The sequence below is a fragment of the Megalops cyprinoides genome, chromosome 14 (genome assembly GCF_013368585.1).
Source record: "Megalops cyprinoides isolate fMegCyp1 chromosome 14, fMegCyp1.pri, whole genome shotgun sequence".
NCBI lineage: Eukaryota > Metazoa > Chordata > Actinopteri > Elopiformes > Megalopidae > Megalops > Megalops cyprinoides.
Genome location: NC_050596.1, coordinates 4,383,945 through 4,403,202, shown reverse-complemented (window position 1 = coordinate 4,403,202; position 19,258 = coordinate 4,383,945). Strand labels below are relative to the sequence as shown.

Genomic DNA, 19,258 nt, shown 5'->3' with positions numbered 1-19,258 from the left:
TTTGAAAGCAGGGCTCTTCAAGAATCCTCAAGGGTTATAGCCCTGCCAGATTCATGTCTCCATTTCAAACTTTTCAAAAGCAAGGGAAAGAGTTCGGCTCAATCCGTTCAACTGACTGATGAAAGTCAGGTTTTTTTGAAAATAAACTGGAACTACTACCGGCCGTCCAGGAGCAAGGTTGAACAGTCTTTGTCTAAAGTTCAAACATCAAATCAAACTTGAATATTTACCCTACCTGAACATTTAAGAGGAATGGAACCGGTGCCGATCACCGCTGTCCAAGGTCCTGAACACAACCCCACGATTGCAACCTAAAGGTAGTTTCGTCTTGCTCTGCCGTCAGTCATCCATTTCCTGCCGCCATGACTTCTATGTAGCGTGATCGCGCCTTGATTATAGTGCTCTTGGTTTAAGTGTAACAATTTAACATATTCCTCGACGAATTCGCTGCTGAATAATTGATAATATAGCATATTATTCTGAACATTCTAAGTTTCGCTGTAACAGTATGTAGAACGAACAAGAGGCAAGCACAATTTGAATATGGATAGAGACGCGACGCCTACTGTCTAACAGTTGGTTGTGCAGCAGTGTCCGTCTGCGTCGTGCACGACTGAGATTTAATATATTGCGACCAACATTTCAGTGGGTAGCAACCACACAGTAACATGACCTATTTGAGCTGCGGCAAAGAAAGACAGATTAGCTATAAACCCGATACTAATCTGGCCATTCTCAAAGGGCACGAGAAAAGTGAACGCTCTCTCTCCCCTTCCCTTATTTCAACGCGCAGTACTGCCATTGTCTACTGCCAAGTGAGTAGCCCTAAGGGGTTTATTTTCTTACTGTGTATTCTCTAACACTGATGTGACGTGACGTTTCGGTTGCTTAAATTAATTAAAACAAAGGCAGAATATGTTGTACACGTATTAAGACAGAAGACAGAAGACGGAAAACGAACCCATTTCGTTTTTCTTTTTCTACGCAATGTGGGAAAGGTGAGACGATTACCTGGCCAAGAACATTAACAGACGTAGTGTCAGATTAGTTTATTTTGCAGTAGCTCAATCGCAACTACAGGAGATTTGTATGAGTTGTTTAGAAGTGTACCTGTGTAGCTTATATAGCTACACCAATGCTTGGAACGAAACAATATTAAATGAATGAAATCAAGTTTTGTCTTGACTGTGTAATTACAGGTATCAGCTTTTACCCTATATGACAAGAAGAGTCAGTTTGAGAATCTCATAAACTAACCACGATACTCTTATCCCAGCCAATTAACAAACCTTGTGTTTTAGATGTGTGTATAGATTTATATCTAAATATTTACTCAAATAGGTCCGGCTAAGTAACCTGGACAATAATAACGCACAATATCGTTCCAGTTCCTTTTCGCATAAATAAGTGTGAATTAGTAGAGAAAATTCGTACGACAGAGAGACATCTAGTGGAGGTAATTGGTACCTCCACAAAGAAATTTCCCACAAAGGAAATTGTTTCTTGTAGGATTTACGAATATAGGTGCATGTTCTCTGACTGTCCAGGATACAAGAACCAGGTGACTCTAATCGTTACTGCCAATATTGTAAGTAAATTGTATTGCAATTTGACATATCTTTTCAAACAGTCAAGTCCCCTAAGATTCTCCTTTATCTGAGACTGAAGAGAAAATGACTAAGTAATTTGATAAAATTATATAATTGTTAGGTCCACCCAGGTTTGCTGCCTTTCTCTGTACTTTTTCTGACAGCTTGCATGTTCTTTTCATAGTAGAACATAAATTTAACACAATTTTATTTATAATCAATAGTATATACTATATATCGTAGGACCCCATTTGCCTTTCTTTTTGCTTTGGCACTAGATGTAGATAGTCTTGGATTGACTATGACATCCAAGCCTTTTTCATATTACTCACTGTGATTTAGTACCTCCCATAAAATCACCCTGGCTTAAATTCTTACTGCCCAAATGTGGTTTTACATTTGGTGATGCCAAATTTCCATTTACCAAGCATTCTCCAAATTTCTGGAGTTTTATTTAAATCTCCTTAAATCATTTTATTAATTTCCTTTTCATTAGAATACTTTAGCCATGCTGTCATATGGGCTTTTTCCATCACCTCACTTCACTGCTGTCTATGATTAGAGTTGACAGGTTTTCAGTGTTTTTTCTCTGGTGCTTGTGTCCATCTCTCCATCTAAAAACACAATAGACACCTCATAGGCATGTCCTTCCTGGATACAAATGCAATAAAAGTTACAAGCATTTCAGTTATTCAGAAACCTCCTCTAGTCACAGTCCCTACCACATTATAAAGAATATTAGCAGAGATACCACTGTTCCAACAATACATTGGAAGATGTGCAACAAATTTTAAAGAAGACCACAGCAACATGTGGGCAATCATATTCATTTATTTTCCTCTATTGGTGAAGTGGTACACTAATGTGGGTTGGAAATACACAGCTGTGTTGGGTCTGCAGATGAGAAGCCATAACAGGAATGGGAAAAAAAACAAAATTCATAAATGTATTTTTTCGATTTGCTGTTTGCCATGTTAGTACATACAAAAATGTTGAAAGTTCAAAAATCTGTATTTCTGATTTTGCTGAATTTGGCTCAGGTAGAATGTTTTGATTGTTCCCGCCCAGGTCTCAGAAGGGCCTTCTTTAGCCACCTTCCATCCTTTATATGTTTTGCAATGCACTGTGGGTATTACAGTGACAGCGTCTCCCATCTTGTTTGAGCTGGCAAACCAAAATTTGTAATACACAAGAAAAACCAAAGGCGGCATGAAATTTACTTCTTAAGATCAATCATGAATGCTGCAGCTCATCATTTAGAATCATACAACAGGATGCAGAATTGTTGTTGCATTGTTGGCATCGGTGGTGACCATGCACATCATAGCTTGATATACAGGGATTCTTCAGGATTAGTCAATCCTGACTGTCCAGAAATCTGTGAAATCTAAAAGAACACAATTTGCTCTGGTCTCTTTCCATGTTTATTTTAAATGGAAATAGGAGCAAGCAAATACATTTTTCCTGGACCTCTAAATGGCAAATTTTGTTTCAACGTCAAGTCATATTCTGTTAAAAAAAAAAGGCAAAAAACCCTTCTTTATGGTCCCATCAAGCCTTGGCTTTTCTCCTCTACTTTGCCACCTCATTTAATTGCACCTTGATGGCACACTTTTTCTGCAGAATGAACCCCTCTGAGCTGTCTATCTCCTGGTCCTGATGTGTCTGATATTGTGTTTGTTTCTCTGAATAGTAGCATTAGCTTAGAGCACGTCATTTCACGAGCAATGGAACTCAGATATAGTGAGTTACGGGGTTCATTGCTTAATCAAACTAAATATGTTCAACCAGAGCATATTTTCTGTAAATAAAATTAAGCTCCCCCTGGAAAGGTTTTAAAAATACAAAAAAGGAGAGAAAAGCAGGAAAAACAGAAAAACAAAGGCACGCTTTGAGTCTATGCCCTCAGCTCATGCCGTTTCCCAGCCTCTGCTCACTCTTAGCATACTCAAGAAAATCTCAAATAAAAAATGTAATCATAATCACAGATCACGCACATATAAATACCAGTCATAAAAATAATATCCATATCCCCTCTGACTTGAAATAGAGAAGCTGCTAAATTTGTTGCCAAAAAAGTGCCAAGATGTTTTTGTAGTTTTGTTTCCATATCATGCCACTCTCCAGGTGTGTAAAAATCAAATTTTACACTCCAAAGGAAACCAAAATGTACAGAATTTTTAAAGTAAGCATGGCTGTGCAACAGCCCTATTAAAAAGAAAATGTACTGTTATCAGCTTAAAACTTAATACCAAATGCAAAGACTCATCAAAAGCTAGTTTGGGCATTCTGTCAGCTATAACATTATTTTAGGAGAATCAGTAAGTCATCCTGGATAGGACTTGATCACATTTGTCTTAAATACATTTGACTTAAAGGGGCACTCTGTCAGAAGTAAAAATCAATATGATATGTCACTGGCACACAAACAATTTGTGCATATCCTTGAATCTACCATGTTAATCCAGAAAGGGAGCACATCCTTTCCTTTTTTCAAAGGGGAAATTGTGACTATTTCACCTTCTTGAACAGATGGTCACCTCTAAACTCAAATTTAACACTGCTGCATGTCTTGCAGTCTCCTTGTAAAATTCCCCACTCTCAGTACACTTAAGGGCAAGCACAGCTATCAAGTGCTTCCACAGCTGTTTTAGCATAAAACTTTCACACAGCATAGCAGTTGGGGAACTTGACCAGGGGGTCATGGGTTCAAATCCAGAACAGAATCAATGCATCAATCAATGCATCGATGGGCAAGATACTAAACCTAAAATGCTTTAGTAAAAATTCCTCCATATAAATGGATATTATGCAAATCACCTTGTATTAAGGATCTTTACTAAGTAAATAAATATTGTAATGTGCCAATGAGCAATTTCCCCCTCAAAAAGAAACTGTGGAAAGCTTGTCTCTGGTTAACGTAAACAGTGGATGTAATTGCATTATGTATTAAGATGTTTGTTTGTATACATGAAAGAAAATTACCAGCTGTTTCAAAAGTAAGGGGCATATTATCAAATGATTATTTTTCTCCATGGAATATTCCTTCAACATCAAAATCAATACTCCTTTAAGTGATATCATAATTATCATATTACTAGTTCAACCAGTACAAAAGCCTTACTTTTCAGATCTACCCAATACACCAGAGATTCTTCTAACAGAAAGTAGATTATGGCACCTTTGTGCTTTGTCTGTTTAAAAGGCAACACAATAAACTGTACTTTTGTTTCCTTGTGAGCAGCCCAAAAACCTTCTTGAATATAAGAAAACTGGGCTAGTACATTTCTATTGAAAGGTCTATGACTTTCATGTGAGGTTACAGCATTACAAATTGAATAAAAAAGAAGTCTGAATTTGAGTTTGGATTGAAATTCACACACACACACACACACACACACACACACACACACACACACACACACACACACACACACACACACACACACTCACATACGAACAGAAAGCAATCGTGTGACACTAGTGTTAATATAAATAATGATTGCTGACCTCTCTTCTACTATAAAACACAAGTTGGAAATCTGCTTAGATCCCAAACAAATGTACAAAAGCAATCCATACAGATCATTCCTTCAGGTACTCCTCTGCATTTTGACTGCTCAGTTTCAGATTGTTGGAGTCACACGGTGAACTTCTGGTGTCTACAACAGAAGCAAACTCAAACAGAACCATAGTGATGATCTCATTAGTCTCCCTCACTAAGCCAGTTCACCTGCCACTGGGCCAGCTCTAGCCTCTGGTTCTCCCCCCCTTCAAAAGGAATGAAATTGCATTCAAATGACATATTCAAAATATAAAATCCTACAGTGGCACTGCACTAGTGAAAAAAAAAACAATAAAAGTGGTGAGAATAAACCAGACACAGAATATCTTGTGATTGAGAACTATTCTTTGCAAGCTTTCAAAGGAACTAAGAAGAGACAAATGTTTTTTTAAGATTTTAAATAGAAGTATTATTTTGACTATTTTTTTTCTCAATAAAAAAAAGAAAAGGAGGCGGAGCAGAGAACTGGGAGGCCTACGAGGCAGGCTTTTTCAGGTCTCGGATCTGCTTGATCAGGTACGTCTTCTCATCGTTGAACTGCTCGTCATCCGTGCGGTCCTTCTGGAAGTTGCTGAGGAAGTCGATTAGTTTGGTCTGGTTCTTCAGGAGGATGTCCACAATTGGCTGGGTCTTGTTGGGGTTGGCAACAAACACCTGGCGGGGATTCAGGAGCACATAACATTAATCAGCAAAAACGATTGCACACGAAAAGACAGCAAACACAACAAAACTGACTACAGACCCAGTATTCAGATTACCTCAAGGACAGATTTAACGAAGACTTCTTGTACATTTAAGCAGGTTAGGTCAACAGTACACAGTTAGGTTGTTAAGTATTTGGACAGTGACACAATTTTCATTTTTCTGGCTCTGTATGCCACCACAATGGATTTTAAAAGAAGCAATCAAGATGTGATTGAAGTGCAGATTTTCAGCTTTAATTCAAGGAGTTTAACAAAAATATCATATAAACCATTAAGAATTACAGCAATTTTATACATAGCCCCCCCCCCCCATTTTCAGGGGCTCAAAAGTAATTGGACAATCAACCGAGAAGCTGTTTCCAGGTATGGGCAGTTCCCTCGTTCTTTCAATTAAACAGGAGTTGATTGCAAATGTGGAATTTGCATTTGGAAGCTGTTGCTGTGAACTCTCAATATGAGGTCCAAAGAGCTGTCAATGCAAGTAAAGCAGGCCGTCATTAGGCTGAAAAAACAAAACAAACCCATGAGAGAGATAGCAGAAACATTAGGAGTGGCCAAATCAACAATCTTAAAAGGAAGGAATGCACAGGTGAGCTAAGGAACACCACAAGGCCTGAACGACCATGGAAGACATCTGTGGAGGATGATCGCAAAATTCTTTCCTTGGTGAGGAAAACCCCTTCACAACAGCTAGCCAAGTCAGAAACACTCTCCAGGAGGTAGGCATATTATTGTCAAAGTCTACAATTAAGAGAAGACTTCATGAAAGTAAATACAGAGGGTTTACCACAAGGTGCAGGAAGGCCAGATTAGAGTTTGCCAGAAAACATATAAAAAAGCCCTCCCAGTTCTGGAGGAGTATGGAGAAAGGAAGGAATGGCTCATGATCCAAAGCGTACCACATCATCTGTGAAACATGGTAAAAGCAGTGATATGGTATAGGCATGTATGGCTGCCAATGGAACTGGGTTACTAGAGTTTATTGATGATATCACTGCTGACAGAAGCAGCAGGATGAATTCTGAAGTGTATAAGGCTATACTATCTGCTCAGATTCAGCCAAATGCTGCAAAACTGATAGGACGGCGCTTCACTGTACAGATGGACAATGACCCAAAACATACTGCGACAGCAACCAAAGAGCTTTTTGAGGCAAAGACGTGGAATATTTTTCAATGGCTGAGTCAGTTACCTGACCTCAACCCAATAGAACATGCATTTTACTTGCTGAAGACAAAACTGAAGGCAAAAAGACCCAAAAACAAGCAGAAACTTAAGACAGCTGCTGTAATGGCCTGGTAAAGCATCACTAGGGAGGAAACCCAGAATTTGGTGATGTCCATGTGTTCCAGACTTCAGGCAGTCATTCAGTGCAAAGGATTTTCAACCAAGTATTAACAATGATCATTTTATTTATGATTATGTTAGTTTGTCCAATTACTTTTGAGCCCCTGAAAATGGAGGGACTATGTATAAAAATTACTGTAATTCTGGAAAAAAGGTTTATATGATATTTTCCTTGAATTAAAGCTGAAAGTCTGCACTTCAATCACATGTTGATTGCTTCATTTAATGTAGGGTACAGAGCCAAAATCATGAAAATTGTGTCACTGTCCAAATACTTATAGACCTAACTGTAAATGGACACTGGGAAAAAAAATAATCCCACTAAGGAAAAAAAAGTCTAATTATAGGCATATAAATGAATCCATATTAATATCCAAAATGGCAGTGCCAACTTTTCAGGTGGAAATGAAGCTAAAACCCCCCTCCCTCACTATGGGACCCTACCTTGAAGACGTGGAAGGCCTCGAACTGGATGTTGGGGCTCTTGTCCCTCAGCAGGTTCATCATGAGCTTGAGGTTCTCTGGCTTGCTAATGTAGCGTGTCATCACTGTGAAGTTGTGTCTGTCCAGCAGCAGCTCTCCCAGCAGCTATGCGACAAGCATGCACACACACACACACACACACACACACACACACACATACAACAATCAGGCAAGCAGTGGAACGTGTTCAATTCCCATTCAGGGCACTGACACCGTACCCTCAGACCTTGGGGGGTGCAGGGGGCACTGTTAATCTATTGGTGAGCAAGATGGTGCTTATGAAAACTAATAGCCACACAACATGGATAAGGTTTAAAATGATTACCAATGCTTCATTATCGAAGATCACAAGCACACTCGGTTGCTTTGTATCTGTTGTACAATCCATCAAATACCGTCTTTGTGTCTAATTCTTAAACAAATTGTCAAAGAGACTCCCTTCAGACCACCGTCTATTCTACAAGACTGCCATCACTGTGCTTTGTGCCCATACATTAATCAACATGAAATTACAGCTGTGGTTCTATTCCATTTCACTCTACCTGAACCACATCACTGTTGCTGTCCTTGCAAACCCCACTCTAAGCCTATGTGATTTAACAGTAAAAGGTAGAAGGATCGTGGCAATCCGACAGTTGTAACCTGTCACAGAGAGAAGAAAGATTGCACACCTTCAGTGACTGCCTCTTTGTGACGTAGTTCTCAGAGTGTAGCAGCTTCTCATAGTCTGCGAAAACCTGTAACCACAAAAATCCACACAATGTAAACAGGACGGCAACCTACAGATTCTGCCTCATATGGACATTATAAGTTAGCACAAAAGTGTCACAGCTTTTTTATTTTACTGGTTCAAACTTCATAAGAAAGACCCTGCCAGTATTCCACTCCTGCAGGGTAAATGCTTATTTCCCTGCCAGAGAATTTTCAGAATCACTGTACTTACGGCATCATAGTTCTGTTCCAAATACTCTGCCACCAGAACCTTGTGTCTTGTGAGCAAATCCTGTATGAGAAAAACAATGTATGTTTCAAAATCTATTTCAGCATTAATCAGTGTATATGACATCAGAATTTATAAATGGTGTAGTAACCTTTGAACATTCAGGAAATTCAAACATGAATACCACATTGGCCTAAATAGAACCTTAATTATTGGGTGACCCCATGAACAGAATTTTGAAAAAATGAAATTTAAAAAATGTGGTAAGATAATGGTAGTGGTAATAAAGGCAGGTTTATTACAACCATTAGGAGAATGTAGGCCAACAGCTGCAGGGACCCAGTGAGGCTGATAAAATAACAGGGTAATCAGCTAAAACAATACATGGCAAATCCTGTCAACTCACTCTAAAATGGGAAATGGCTGGCAAACCACTTTGTGTGCATTTATGAGAGTGTAAACATGAGCAGGGATTACCATACACAAATAATGACTGGTTTCCACTGTTTATTATGGAGTTAAATATGTGGTAAGGTAAACCCGTAGCAGTTTAGTGCAGTTTTACAGGTGAGTGCTCCATTGCTTTAGAGGGGCAGTGATTACAGGTACCCACCCCCCAAAAAAAGTTCAGTCCAGTCTATGAGGGGTTCAAAGATAAGCCAAATCAATCCAAATACAACTTCAGTGAGGAAAAAACACCTTCTTACTCCCCATAGACAGGGTAAGTAATCCAGCAGAGCTCATGTTTGTCATCTAAGAAGATTAAAACATTACTGCACTGGTAATTGGCATCCCCTTTTTCTGTTTCTTGATCCCAGATTTGAGGACCCTCTTGTTTATCTCTTCTAATCGACAGCACTTATGTTTGCAAAATGCTTTCTTCTGAGAATTAACGGTCAAAAGTCTCACTTTTGACCTGTCTCTTCCTCAGCATTATTTTTGGTCACACCGTATTCTGTTAGTCATTTGATGCTTAAAATTAGCATTGGCATTGGAACTACTTCCCAATGTTGTGGACACTTGTGGACCCAGCTTCTGATCCACTTTTTAAACATGGTCACTGATGGTAGGCTTGCCCATTTCCCTACCACTGTAACTACACACCACAGCTGTTGATAAAACACTCTTTCCACCGATATCGCTTTGGCTAATAATGCTACCTCCCTCCATTTAGCATTAGCAAGTCTGACTTGCCCACCAATACTGGACAAGCTTTCAAAAAGTATATATTGGAGCACAAAATTGCCCTATATCTAGGCCAACACAGTAACAGCAAAAAAAAAAACAACTCAGCGACTGAGGTCACAGTCAAACTGCCCTGAATGGCCACGGCTGACCTTGAAGGTAGCGAAGGCGTCAGATGCGATGTCGAAGGTGGACATCTCCACATAGTGGAAGAAGTCCCGGAAGTGCTCCGAGTGCAGGACCACCTTGGCCAGTGGCTCATGTCGGATGCACTCCCGCAGCATAATCCCGCAGTTCAGGGCCACCTGGGGGGTCTCGTACCTGCGCGGCACATGTGTTTGTGTTATCACAAACCTGGAATGGGCTGCAGGCCAGGCTCAAAACACAAGTCCCCCATTTCATTGTCTGATTTTACACAGGAGTTATTACACATTCTCTCTGAAAGCAGCTCTTGCTTCAATTTTGGTATTTTACACACATGTTGCTACATCAGGTTTATTTACAAGTGTGTGTTTATAATACCCATATTTTAGCTATGTTATATTTACTTTTTTGTGTTGAATGTGGTTTTAATTGTGCTGCCTCTCGGTCAGGCCTCCCTTGCAAAAGAGATTCTTTATATTAATGGGACCTTCCTAGTAAATGCAATCATGGATTAATGCACTTGTGTCTCTACCAGTCAGCTTGTACCTTGTCTGGCCAACTACTGAAACTTTGTCAAGCAGCACTTCTAATTTTGTTGACTCCTTATATGGCTTTTTCTTGTGTTGTACTCTGCCTCACTTGTAGGTCGCTTTGGATAAAAGCATCTGCCAAATGTATACATTTAAATGTAAATATAAAATTAAGGTTAATAACAAAAAAAAACCTCCCACAGCGTAATTCTGCAGTTCAGGGCCACCTGTGAGGAGAGGGAGAGGGGGCAATGCCCGCCCCATAGTCTCTCATCACCTGAGCTTCAGAGCAAACAGTTTTTACACAGGCAGGCCTCCAGAGAGCTCTGATAGAACTGAGAAATAAGCATCAAAGGGCAACATGCTTTCATGAACCCCAAAACGTCACTACATGTCATCAGTGACCACCTTGATCTGTATCAAGTATTTCATGTGGCTATGGTGCGTGAAGGCCTCTGATTGGATCAGACCAAGTGATTGACGGTGCGTGGTGTGCATAAAGCCCAGGTTCATTGGACCACGCTGTCCTGTTCCTGGCGTAAGGTACCCACCCCTTCAGCAGGATGAACAGCACCTCCTGGTGGGAGCAGAAGTACTCCACGGTGGGGCTCCGGGTCCCAATCTGTCTCCTCAGAATGTTGTTGAAGATCTGACACACATCCTTCTTCCCCTGCACAGGAGTAGAGGCTTTCATACAATGTTCACTGCCTAACTTTCATGTTCTCTCTTGCCTTTTTGAGATTGCCTTTTTGAGAAATGCCTAGCAACTTTACAAGGTTTTTTCTTTTTTACGTATTCAGTTACATCGCTGAACATATACTGAAACACCCCAGGTTAAGGGTATGACAGCTGTGCCCCACCTGAGAATCAAACCTGCAACCCCTGGATTGCAGGTTAAGAACTTTAACCACTACACCACACTGCCACCTGTGAGAACACATGCAGTCAGAGGGCTGTGGGTTCTAACAGAGGGGTGCCTGATTTTGTGTGGTCCTCACCTCAAAGTCAATGACTTGTAGGTTTTCCACTAGCAGGATGAGCAGGCCACTGTTGTAGAGCTCCTGGGCCAGCTGGGCCACCGTCTCTGTGTGCGGCTCCTTATCGTTGGTCCCGTAAAGGATCTCTTTCATTGCCACCAGACACTTAGACACCTCCTCTGAAGCCTGGGGGAGATACAGGCACACACTGCTTCACACATACACCCATAGACCCACACACATCCTGCACAGATACACATTTCACATCCACACTAACCAACCCTCACGCATCCTGCACAGATACACAGTTTCCATCCACACCCACTGACCCACCTACAACTGCACAGATACAGCTTCCATCCACACCCACTGACCCATGCACATCCTGCACAGATACACATTTCACATCCACACTAACCAACTCTCACGCATCCTGCACAGACACACAGTTCACATCTACACAAATCAACCCTCATACATCCTGCTCAGATACACACTTTAACTAAACCCTCCCTTGCACACACGTTCTGCTCATAGACACACACTTCACATCGACACCTGTGATACTGTTTCTGGACTTTATTGAGACTCCATAAGGAATAAAAAATGCTAGACTGAGTTAATCAAACTGTACAAGTAATATCTGAAGAAATAATGAAAATGAGGAGAGAAAATGGCAAAAAAAACAACATGAAATTGCCACATCCAAGAACTGGTGAAAACAAAAGTGTATTTCCTAGAGAGCACCACTAGAGGGAGACACTCAGTCTGCTCATTCCAATGAGCTCACGTTGAGGCCTGCAACACTGGGATGCAACAGCCGAGCCAGGTCTCCATGTTCCCCCAGAACACACCCCAGCATGAGGGCGGGGGGAACTGCCTTCGCGGGGGCGTGTAAATGAGTGACGGCGGTGCTACTTTCACGCCCCCGTGTCAGGTACGACAGCGAGCAGTAACCAAACTGACCCAGGCACAGCACGCGGCGTGCCCGGGACACAGCCATGCAACTGCCGTGTTTCCTGCTGACCTCATGTGTCCCTGCTAGCATGCGCAGTGTGGTATGGCAAACACTTTACAATTCACAGACAGCACTGCTTCAAGGGAGAATTTACACACACAAAGGCTGCATACAAAAATCTGTTTCTGTGCTCCACACTAAAGCATTATCATGATCCACATTAATGTGACAATGTCCTAGTATTACTTGTTGCATATTTACATGTAGTATCACTAGGTGTTATGGTTAATGTGATCATAATTATGTTATGGTGACTTAGTGACATTCAAATATATGGAAGTATATGTACTTAACAACTTTTGTTAGTTTTCTAGGCTGTCTACTTTCACATCAGCACAAGTTGTGGTAATGCTTAAATGGTGTTGTGCTTGCACTATCTGGTCTGGAAGTGTTGTTAGCCTGGTCTGACACTGTTGCTTATTTAACATGGATGGATACACTTCTGTTCTCTTGTGCTGGAAGTTGCTCTGGATAAGAGTGTCTGCTAAATGCATGTAATGTAATGTATAAAATCAGTTTCTGTGGTTCACATTGACACATTATCATGATCCACAGCAATGTGACATCCATCTTTGTGACGTTCACTGCACCGTACCTTGTCCGTCTTCTTGTCCTGCTTCACCAGAATGGCCATGTTCTCCTTCAGCGTTCTCACGATGTCAGCGGGGCTCTTGTGGGATTTCCCGAACAGCGGCATGGCAGCGGGCGTCCTCTCGTGTCTTGCGTGAGCGCTGAGCCTGCTGGGACACCAACACAAGGTGACCCGCAAGGTGAGGTCACCTGCTCCTTCGCCACAAATACACCACCCACAAGGCGAGGTCACCTGCTTGTTCTTCACAAAAGCATGACCTGCAGGGTAAGGTCATCTGCTCGTTATCACAAAAGCACGACCCGCAAGGTGAGGTCACCTGCTCGTTATCACAAAAGCATGACCCACATGGTGAGGTCACCTGTTCCTTCACCGCAAATACACCACCCTCAATGTAAGGTTACCTGCTCATTCACAGAAAAAACAGAATCTCAGGTGACACTATATGTTCATCCTCACAAAAGCACAACCCCACAAGGTGAGATTAAAACAACAAATAGGGCCTACTCTGATGCTTGCAAGTATACATACAGATAACTGGGACAGAGCTTTGATCTCTGGGGAAAGTCATCATATTACATTACATTTTACTACTGTAATTTAGCAGACACTCTTATCCAGAGCAACAGCAACAGCAGATTTCACATTACATTACATTTTATAGAGCTGGATATTTATTGAGGCAATTGTGGGTTAAATACAAAGGTACAACTGCAGTGCCCCAGCGGGGAATCAAATCAACAACCTTTCATTTACAAGCCCTGCACCTTACCACACCACACTACTGTCCAGCTATTACCTGCTTGTTCACCACAAATGCTTCATTCGAAAGGAGAAGTTACCTACTTATTCATGTGCCCACCAGATAAAAAGGATACACCCACAAGGATTCAAAGGGTCACGACAGATAAAGCCTACATTACAAAAAACCACTTCAAACTACTACAAACCCATCTCTGAGAAACATCAGAGTCACAACATAAGCAGGCCTCCAATGGCTCTTTAATTACAGACATCACTCAGTACATTCAGAGAGGATGGCCTACACATAGGCCAGTACCACAGCAGATTACTATAAATACAGAGAGTGCAGGGGAGGTGTCACAATGGCACACATATGTGTACTGTATTATCATCTGCCACTCCAGCTGAGGGTCAAACTGTATTTCTTGTGATGCTAAAGAATGGTGGGCCTAGCACCTTTAAATATACCTTTCCTATGCTGAACGCTGGTGTCAAACAGATATAAAATTTCCATAACAACCTACTCACCAGTCCATCCGTTCCCATGACCTAAGCAAAGGATTGTAGGCAAAAGGTCTACCCATAAACGTGTTTACTTTTAATCGACTCTTAAATATATAGTTGTGAAATTTAGCCAAATATTAGGTTTACCCCCAAATTCGCTCTATATAGCAATGAACCAAGAGCCTGCATTTGGACATAAACTGAGTCATTCACAAGGCAAAAACTGTCATGAGAGACAAGTCATTTGAAAGTTAGGTCAGAGACCTAAAAGCAACTTTAGTAGCGAGCCAGGAAGTAACAAATACTCCCACGAGGCCCCTCGTGGGCTCAGATAAATGCTCCAATTGTGCTCCAGTCAATACATGAAGTAAACAAGTCAAACACACTGCGAGAGGAGCCATATCTACATATCACCTTGTAGCTAGGAATCTGCCTTCCTCAGACTGTGCTGAACAGCGGCTACAGCAAACAAATGCACAAGCTTAACATCAATAGCCAACATGCTGTGGGAATGTTAGCCTCTCAAACGTGACAAGCTTTCAATGGTACTGATGACATTTTAAAAGGACAGACCATGTTATATCTAATGCCGGTCTGAGCTGACAGAAGTGTCAGTATGCTCTTCTGGTTTTGCACTTCCTGAACCCAGAGCAGTAGCCTAAAATCATGCTTTTTGCTGAACTGAGGTGTTGTTGAATGTAGTTGTGTGGGTCACGGGATGGTATGCAGGTTGATTTTTGCCTCATTTTTGTGCTGACGTTTTTGTCAGAACATGCACAGTTGTCCCACTAATTTGGTTTGCACTTTGGCACATTTATGAGGTTATATCAGCAAAACGATTAAAAAACGATACACAACTACAAACATGCCCCAGCCTCCTTTCTATGCCAGCATACACCAGAAGTGTTAAAAGAGAATCGCCAACAGAGAGGAGGGGGCAGAATCCGCCGTCTCTGGGAGTCCTGTGAACTAACCCTCAGGGAAGAGCCTGTCAGACAGTGACAGACTTCAGGCTCAGTTTTGCTGTGTGGTGCTGCGTTAACATGCTGTCACCCTCCTCCCTGCTACGAGTGAAACACACTCAGTTACTCAACATCTGAGGAGTTAGCTCACACTCACACAAATCCACCTACGTGCACACACACACACACACACATATACAAAATATTTCTGTTGGACACACCCTTGGGTGGTGAAAACACTTACAGCTTCTGTTCTTCTTTCACACAGACCAGCAGGGAGAAAAAAACATCTCCTGCAACTTATTCAAATGAAAGATCCCAGACATTATGCCTGCACTTATCGATTTGCACTTAAGTGTGAAGATTGTGTGCAGTATTTCTTGAAGTAGTGACTGCTTGTGTCTCCTTTTCAGATATGCTTGACTGAACCTCAATTTCAAACACTTGATCACCTGTTGTGACCAGCGCACCTGTCTTTAGTAAACCAGCTGTATAGACATAATATTATTATTATTATTATTATTATTATTAATAATAATAATAATAATAATAATAAGCTAAGCAGATAGCCTTATCCACAGTAACTTCCAAAGTTTAGATTTTTGACACATTGCTCATTTATACAGCTGGGTACATGCTGAAGCAGCTGAGAATAAGTGCTTTTCTCAGGAGTACAACAACAGTGCCCCGTTTGGGAACTGAATCTGCAACATACCAGGGCCAGCGGATCAAAGGCCAGTAACAGACAGCTACAAAATACATGTCAATGTCCTGAAAGAACTTCGCTAACATACACATGGTTGCCATGACAATGGTCAAACAGCAGCCCACTGTCATGAATGGTGGGACTGGAAAGGGGGGGGGGGTTACTCTGGATGAAGGTATGTCACATTACATGCAAATATATGTGTGAAATATGCGAAATATAAAAAATGTGAATGTTGTTTCTTGGTGTTACTTCAATGGAAAAAAGATGGAAGTTATTTTTATTATTGCTGTCGAGCTTGTGAATTGTAATCCCTTGTACATTGCAGACATTCCTCTGAGCTGCCTAGGGGGTCTTCGAGTGCCAGCCAGGGGATCGTCACTTATTTCACTCCGCGAAACAGCACCACCCCTGGGACACAGAGCACTGAGGCCCCCACTTCACCTCTGCAGCCAGGATGGGACCGCTCATGGGCCTCCTTTCCCATGAGCCTCTGGGATTAATGGTTGGTAATGCTGCTTTAATGAAGCATGTTATATCACTGAGAATGTATATGAGCTCTGCCTGTTTTCATCAAGGAAGCAGGGATTACTGTGGGTTAGAAATACCACAGCTCTTAAAGGGAGAGGACTCCGGCTCTGAGGCCTGCTTTATACTGACAAAGACTTCAGACAGCAGCAGACACAAGCCCTTTTCATATGGGCATGAGCACAAAAGGGGTTTTGGTTGCTTGAGTTCTTGGGGCAGATACAGCTTTGTATCCATGAGAAAGCTTTTCCACCATAAGCAATGTAAAAATGTAAACTATATCTCTGTATTTTAAAACTTAAGATATCTGTTTCAGCTTGGAAAAGGATGGCAGGTATAGAAAGAATACAATGTGTAAAATTAGCTACCATTTTCCAAATTGTTGTACTGCAGGCTCACAGTCTGTCACACATTACATCTTCACACATTACAATTAAACTGAAAAGGGACACAGTATCTGTGCCAGTGGAATTGCTGTGACTGATTGGTACTACCTGTGCCAGAATAACCGAGTGCGTGGCGTTCCTGGCCACCGGCTCTCTGTGTGCCATCCACCAAGTAGGAGCCAATACAGGATAAGCCCCACCTCCTATACCACTGCCGCCCCCGCCCCTCCATGTTCACCTCGAGCAGCACATCTAGTGCAGATGTTGAATAGAGTCCTGACACACACAGTGATGATGCGCACTGAGTCACCTGACCCGAGTTATGTCAAGCGCACAGGCTTTACAACGGCAGCACATGACAAACAGTATAGGATATCCACCACCTCACTATTTTCAATGTTAACACAGTCTGCAAAGCTGTCTTCTCCTTCCGTGTTTGCAATCGCTACAGCAATTCATTGATTTCTCAGTCACAGAGGGCATAAACCTGTCTCTTCTGAGTGCCAGCACTGTCATTACTCAAACATTCTTTCTCGACGTCTTGAAATCATCCTCGATTAGTATAATTCGGGAAATTTGGTGGGCAACGAAAGTAAGGATGAACACAGTGGACAAACAAAGTAAAAATAAAAAGCAGAAACGACATAAACTCAGAGCTCAGACGGGCTAATTCTGGCTAATCGGGTTGTGTGTAATATAAAAGCTTTCCCCAAAGGCATAATCGTCACCATGATACCAAAAGTATTGCCAAGCGCTAAACATGTAGCACTGAGAAATAATCCGTCCACCTTCACGTCTTACTTAAACATAGGGAACGGAAACAACAGACACATCCGAAAACATACTTTAAACTATAGTAGTGCGCGTAACTTTGCGATTTTTCTCATTAGCTACCTCTGTAGCAAACACAAAATACTCTTCTGTATCAAGCAATGATACAAAGGAAAAAGTGGAATTTGTAGAAAGGAAAATAAAATAAAGCGCAACAACTTAACAGAAACCGTACTACATACTCATACCATGTGTGTGTGTGCTCTGGGACATTTACAAGGCGTGCCCTTAACACAACTTTAAATCGTTAACAGGCAGAATGTGGTCCATCACTGCGCCAGCGGCCATGAGTCTTGGAATACGGAATGCCTATATATCCACACAACGAGATGACGGGTAGTTCGACATGAGCCGAACCGTATATGTTTAAGCGCTAAAATGGTTAATAACAAAAATAGTCAACTGAAAATGAACATACAGCCCAGTTTTACGATACGTTAGCTCGCTAGCTAGCGTTTCTAGATACATGGAAGACAATTCATCGCAAATGTGAATTCTAACTTCACGTTTAATTCAAGGTCAGACGTCAACCAAAGGAGCTTTTCGGCGAGCGGTGTTTGATTAGCTAAGTGGTTGCTTGTAGTGCTTAAACAGATAGTATTTGAGAAGATAATAGCATTGATGTAGCTAATCGCCGATGTGTTTACACGGCTCTTTACTCGCTTTTGCGCGTTCCTGTCAGCATACGAGCGCGACGCAAAAAAGAATAAAAGCGCAAACAAAACGCCAGAGTGCACACAGTCAGTGCATGCCATCGGTATGTACTCGGATGTAGCAATGTGAATGGCTGAATAGGATCACAAACATGTTTACTGGAGATTCAAAGCGGATGGGACGATGACATACCAACATAACTATGAAATGTAATGTTAGTTAGCAAGCTAACAGGACGGACGATATGTAGGAAAACACATGTACGGAACCGTTTCTGCGTTCGACACAAAACTGGTGAGATTGGCTTCCTTTAGCAGGACTGAAGCCTGACATGCGCACAGCATACACTAAATCACTGCTGTACGAGGCTCAAGGGAATGACAGTCGAACAGATTGATAACGATTAGTTCGTTCCATTGTTTCATTTTAGCTAAATCTGTGTCCCTTCGATGCAAGTTTGAAACAGTATCAAAAGCGGTATGAAATGAATCAACATCCGACAGCAAATACGACCGATCCCGCTCGGATTTCATTAATGGCTTGTACTTACAGAGCAAGGTTATGTTTTGTATCTTTTTTTTCCACTCGGATATCTTGCTGGCTGGCTTGTTTCAGTGTAATCGAGCAGCTTTTTCTGGTCACGCCAGCGATGTGTACACTGGGCTAAACGTCAGAGGAACGTGTGTATGAGCGAATTGAATATTGCGGACTCATTTAAGAGGGCAGTACAGAATTTCGCGGACGGAGATCTGCTGAATACTCAACAGCGCTCCCGCCTATCGGTTATGAACGAGGGCTGTTTTCCTCTTGATCCAGGTATACACATACCAGTATAATGCGTACGTATTTTGGCAGCAATAAGTATATAACCA

The 19,258-nt window shown here is 41.6% G+C and overlaps 1 protein-coding gene across 1 annotated transcript; it reads right to left on the bottom strand.

Annotated features, from left to right (window-relative positions):
* Positions 1-2,406: 2,406 nt before the first annotated feature.
* LOC118789095 (calcium-binding protein 39-like) lies at positions 2,407-19,092 on the bottom strand. The gene is made up of 9 exons (XM_036545410.1): positions 18,937-19,092; positions 13,078-13,222; positions 11,486-11,650; positions 11,039-11,157; positions 9,966-10,134; positions 8,632-8,691; positions 8,360-8,425; positions 7,650-7,793; positions 2,407-5,808 (listed from the first exon to the last, which is right to left on the bottom strand). The coding sequence occupies exons 2-9, from the start codon at positions 13,177-13,179 to the stop codon at positions 5,629-5,631; spliced, it is 1,005 nt and encodes a 334-aa protein (XP_036401303.1). The 5' UTR covers positions 13,180-13,222; positions 18,937-19,092; the 3' UTR covers positions 2,407-5,628.
* Between the last annotated feature and the right edge of the window lie 166 nt (positions 19,093-19,258).

What these genes read in the sequence shown, in the direction of transcription:
- LOC118789095 (XM_036545410.1), bottom strand. Translation starts at nt 13,179, where the DNA reads ATGCCGCTGTTCGGGAAATCCCACAAGAGCCCCGCTGACATCGTGAGA. An exon ending in AGGACAAGAAGACGGACAAG is followed by an intron (nt 11,651 to 13,077) that starts GTACGGTGCAGT and finishes TATCTCCCCCAG; the next exon opens with GCTTCAGAGGAGGTGTCTAA. An exon ending in AGGCCTTCCACGTCTTCAAG is followed by an intron (nt 5,809 to 7,649) that starts GTAGGGTCCCAT and finishes AATCCCCGCCAG; the next exon opens with GTGTTTGTTGCCAACCCCAA.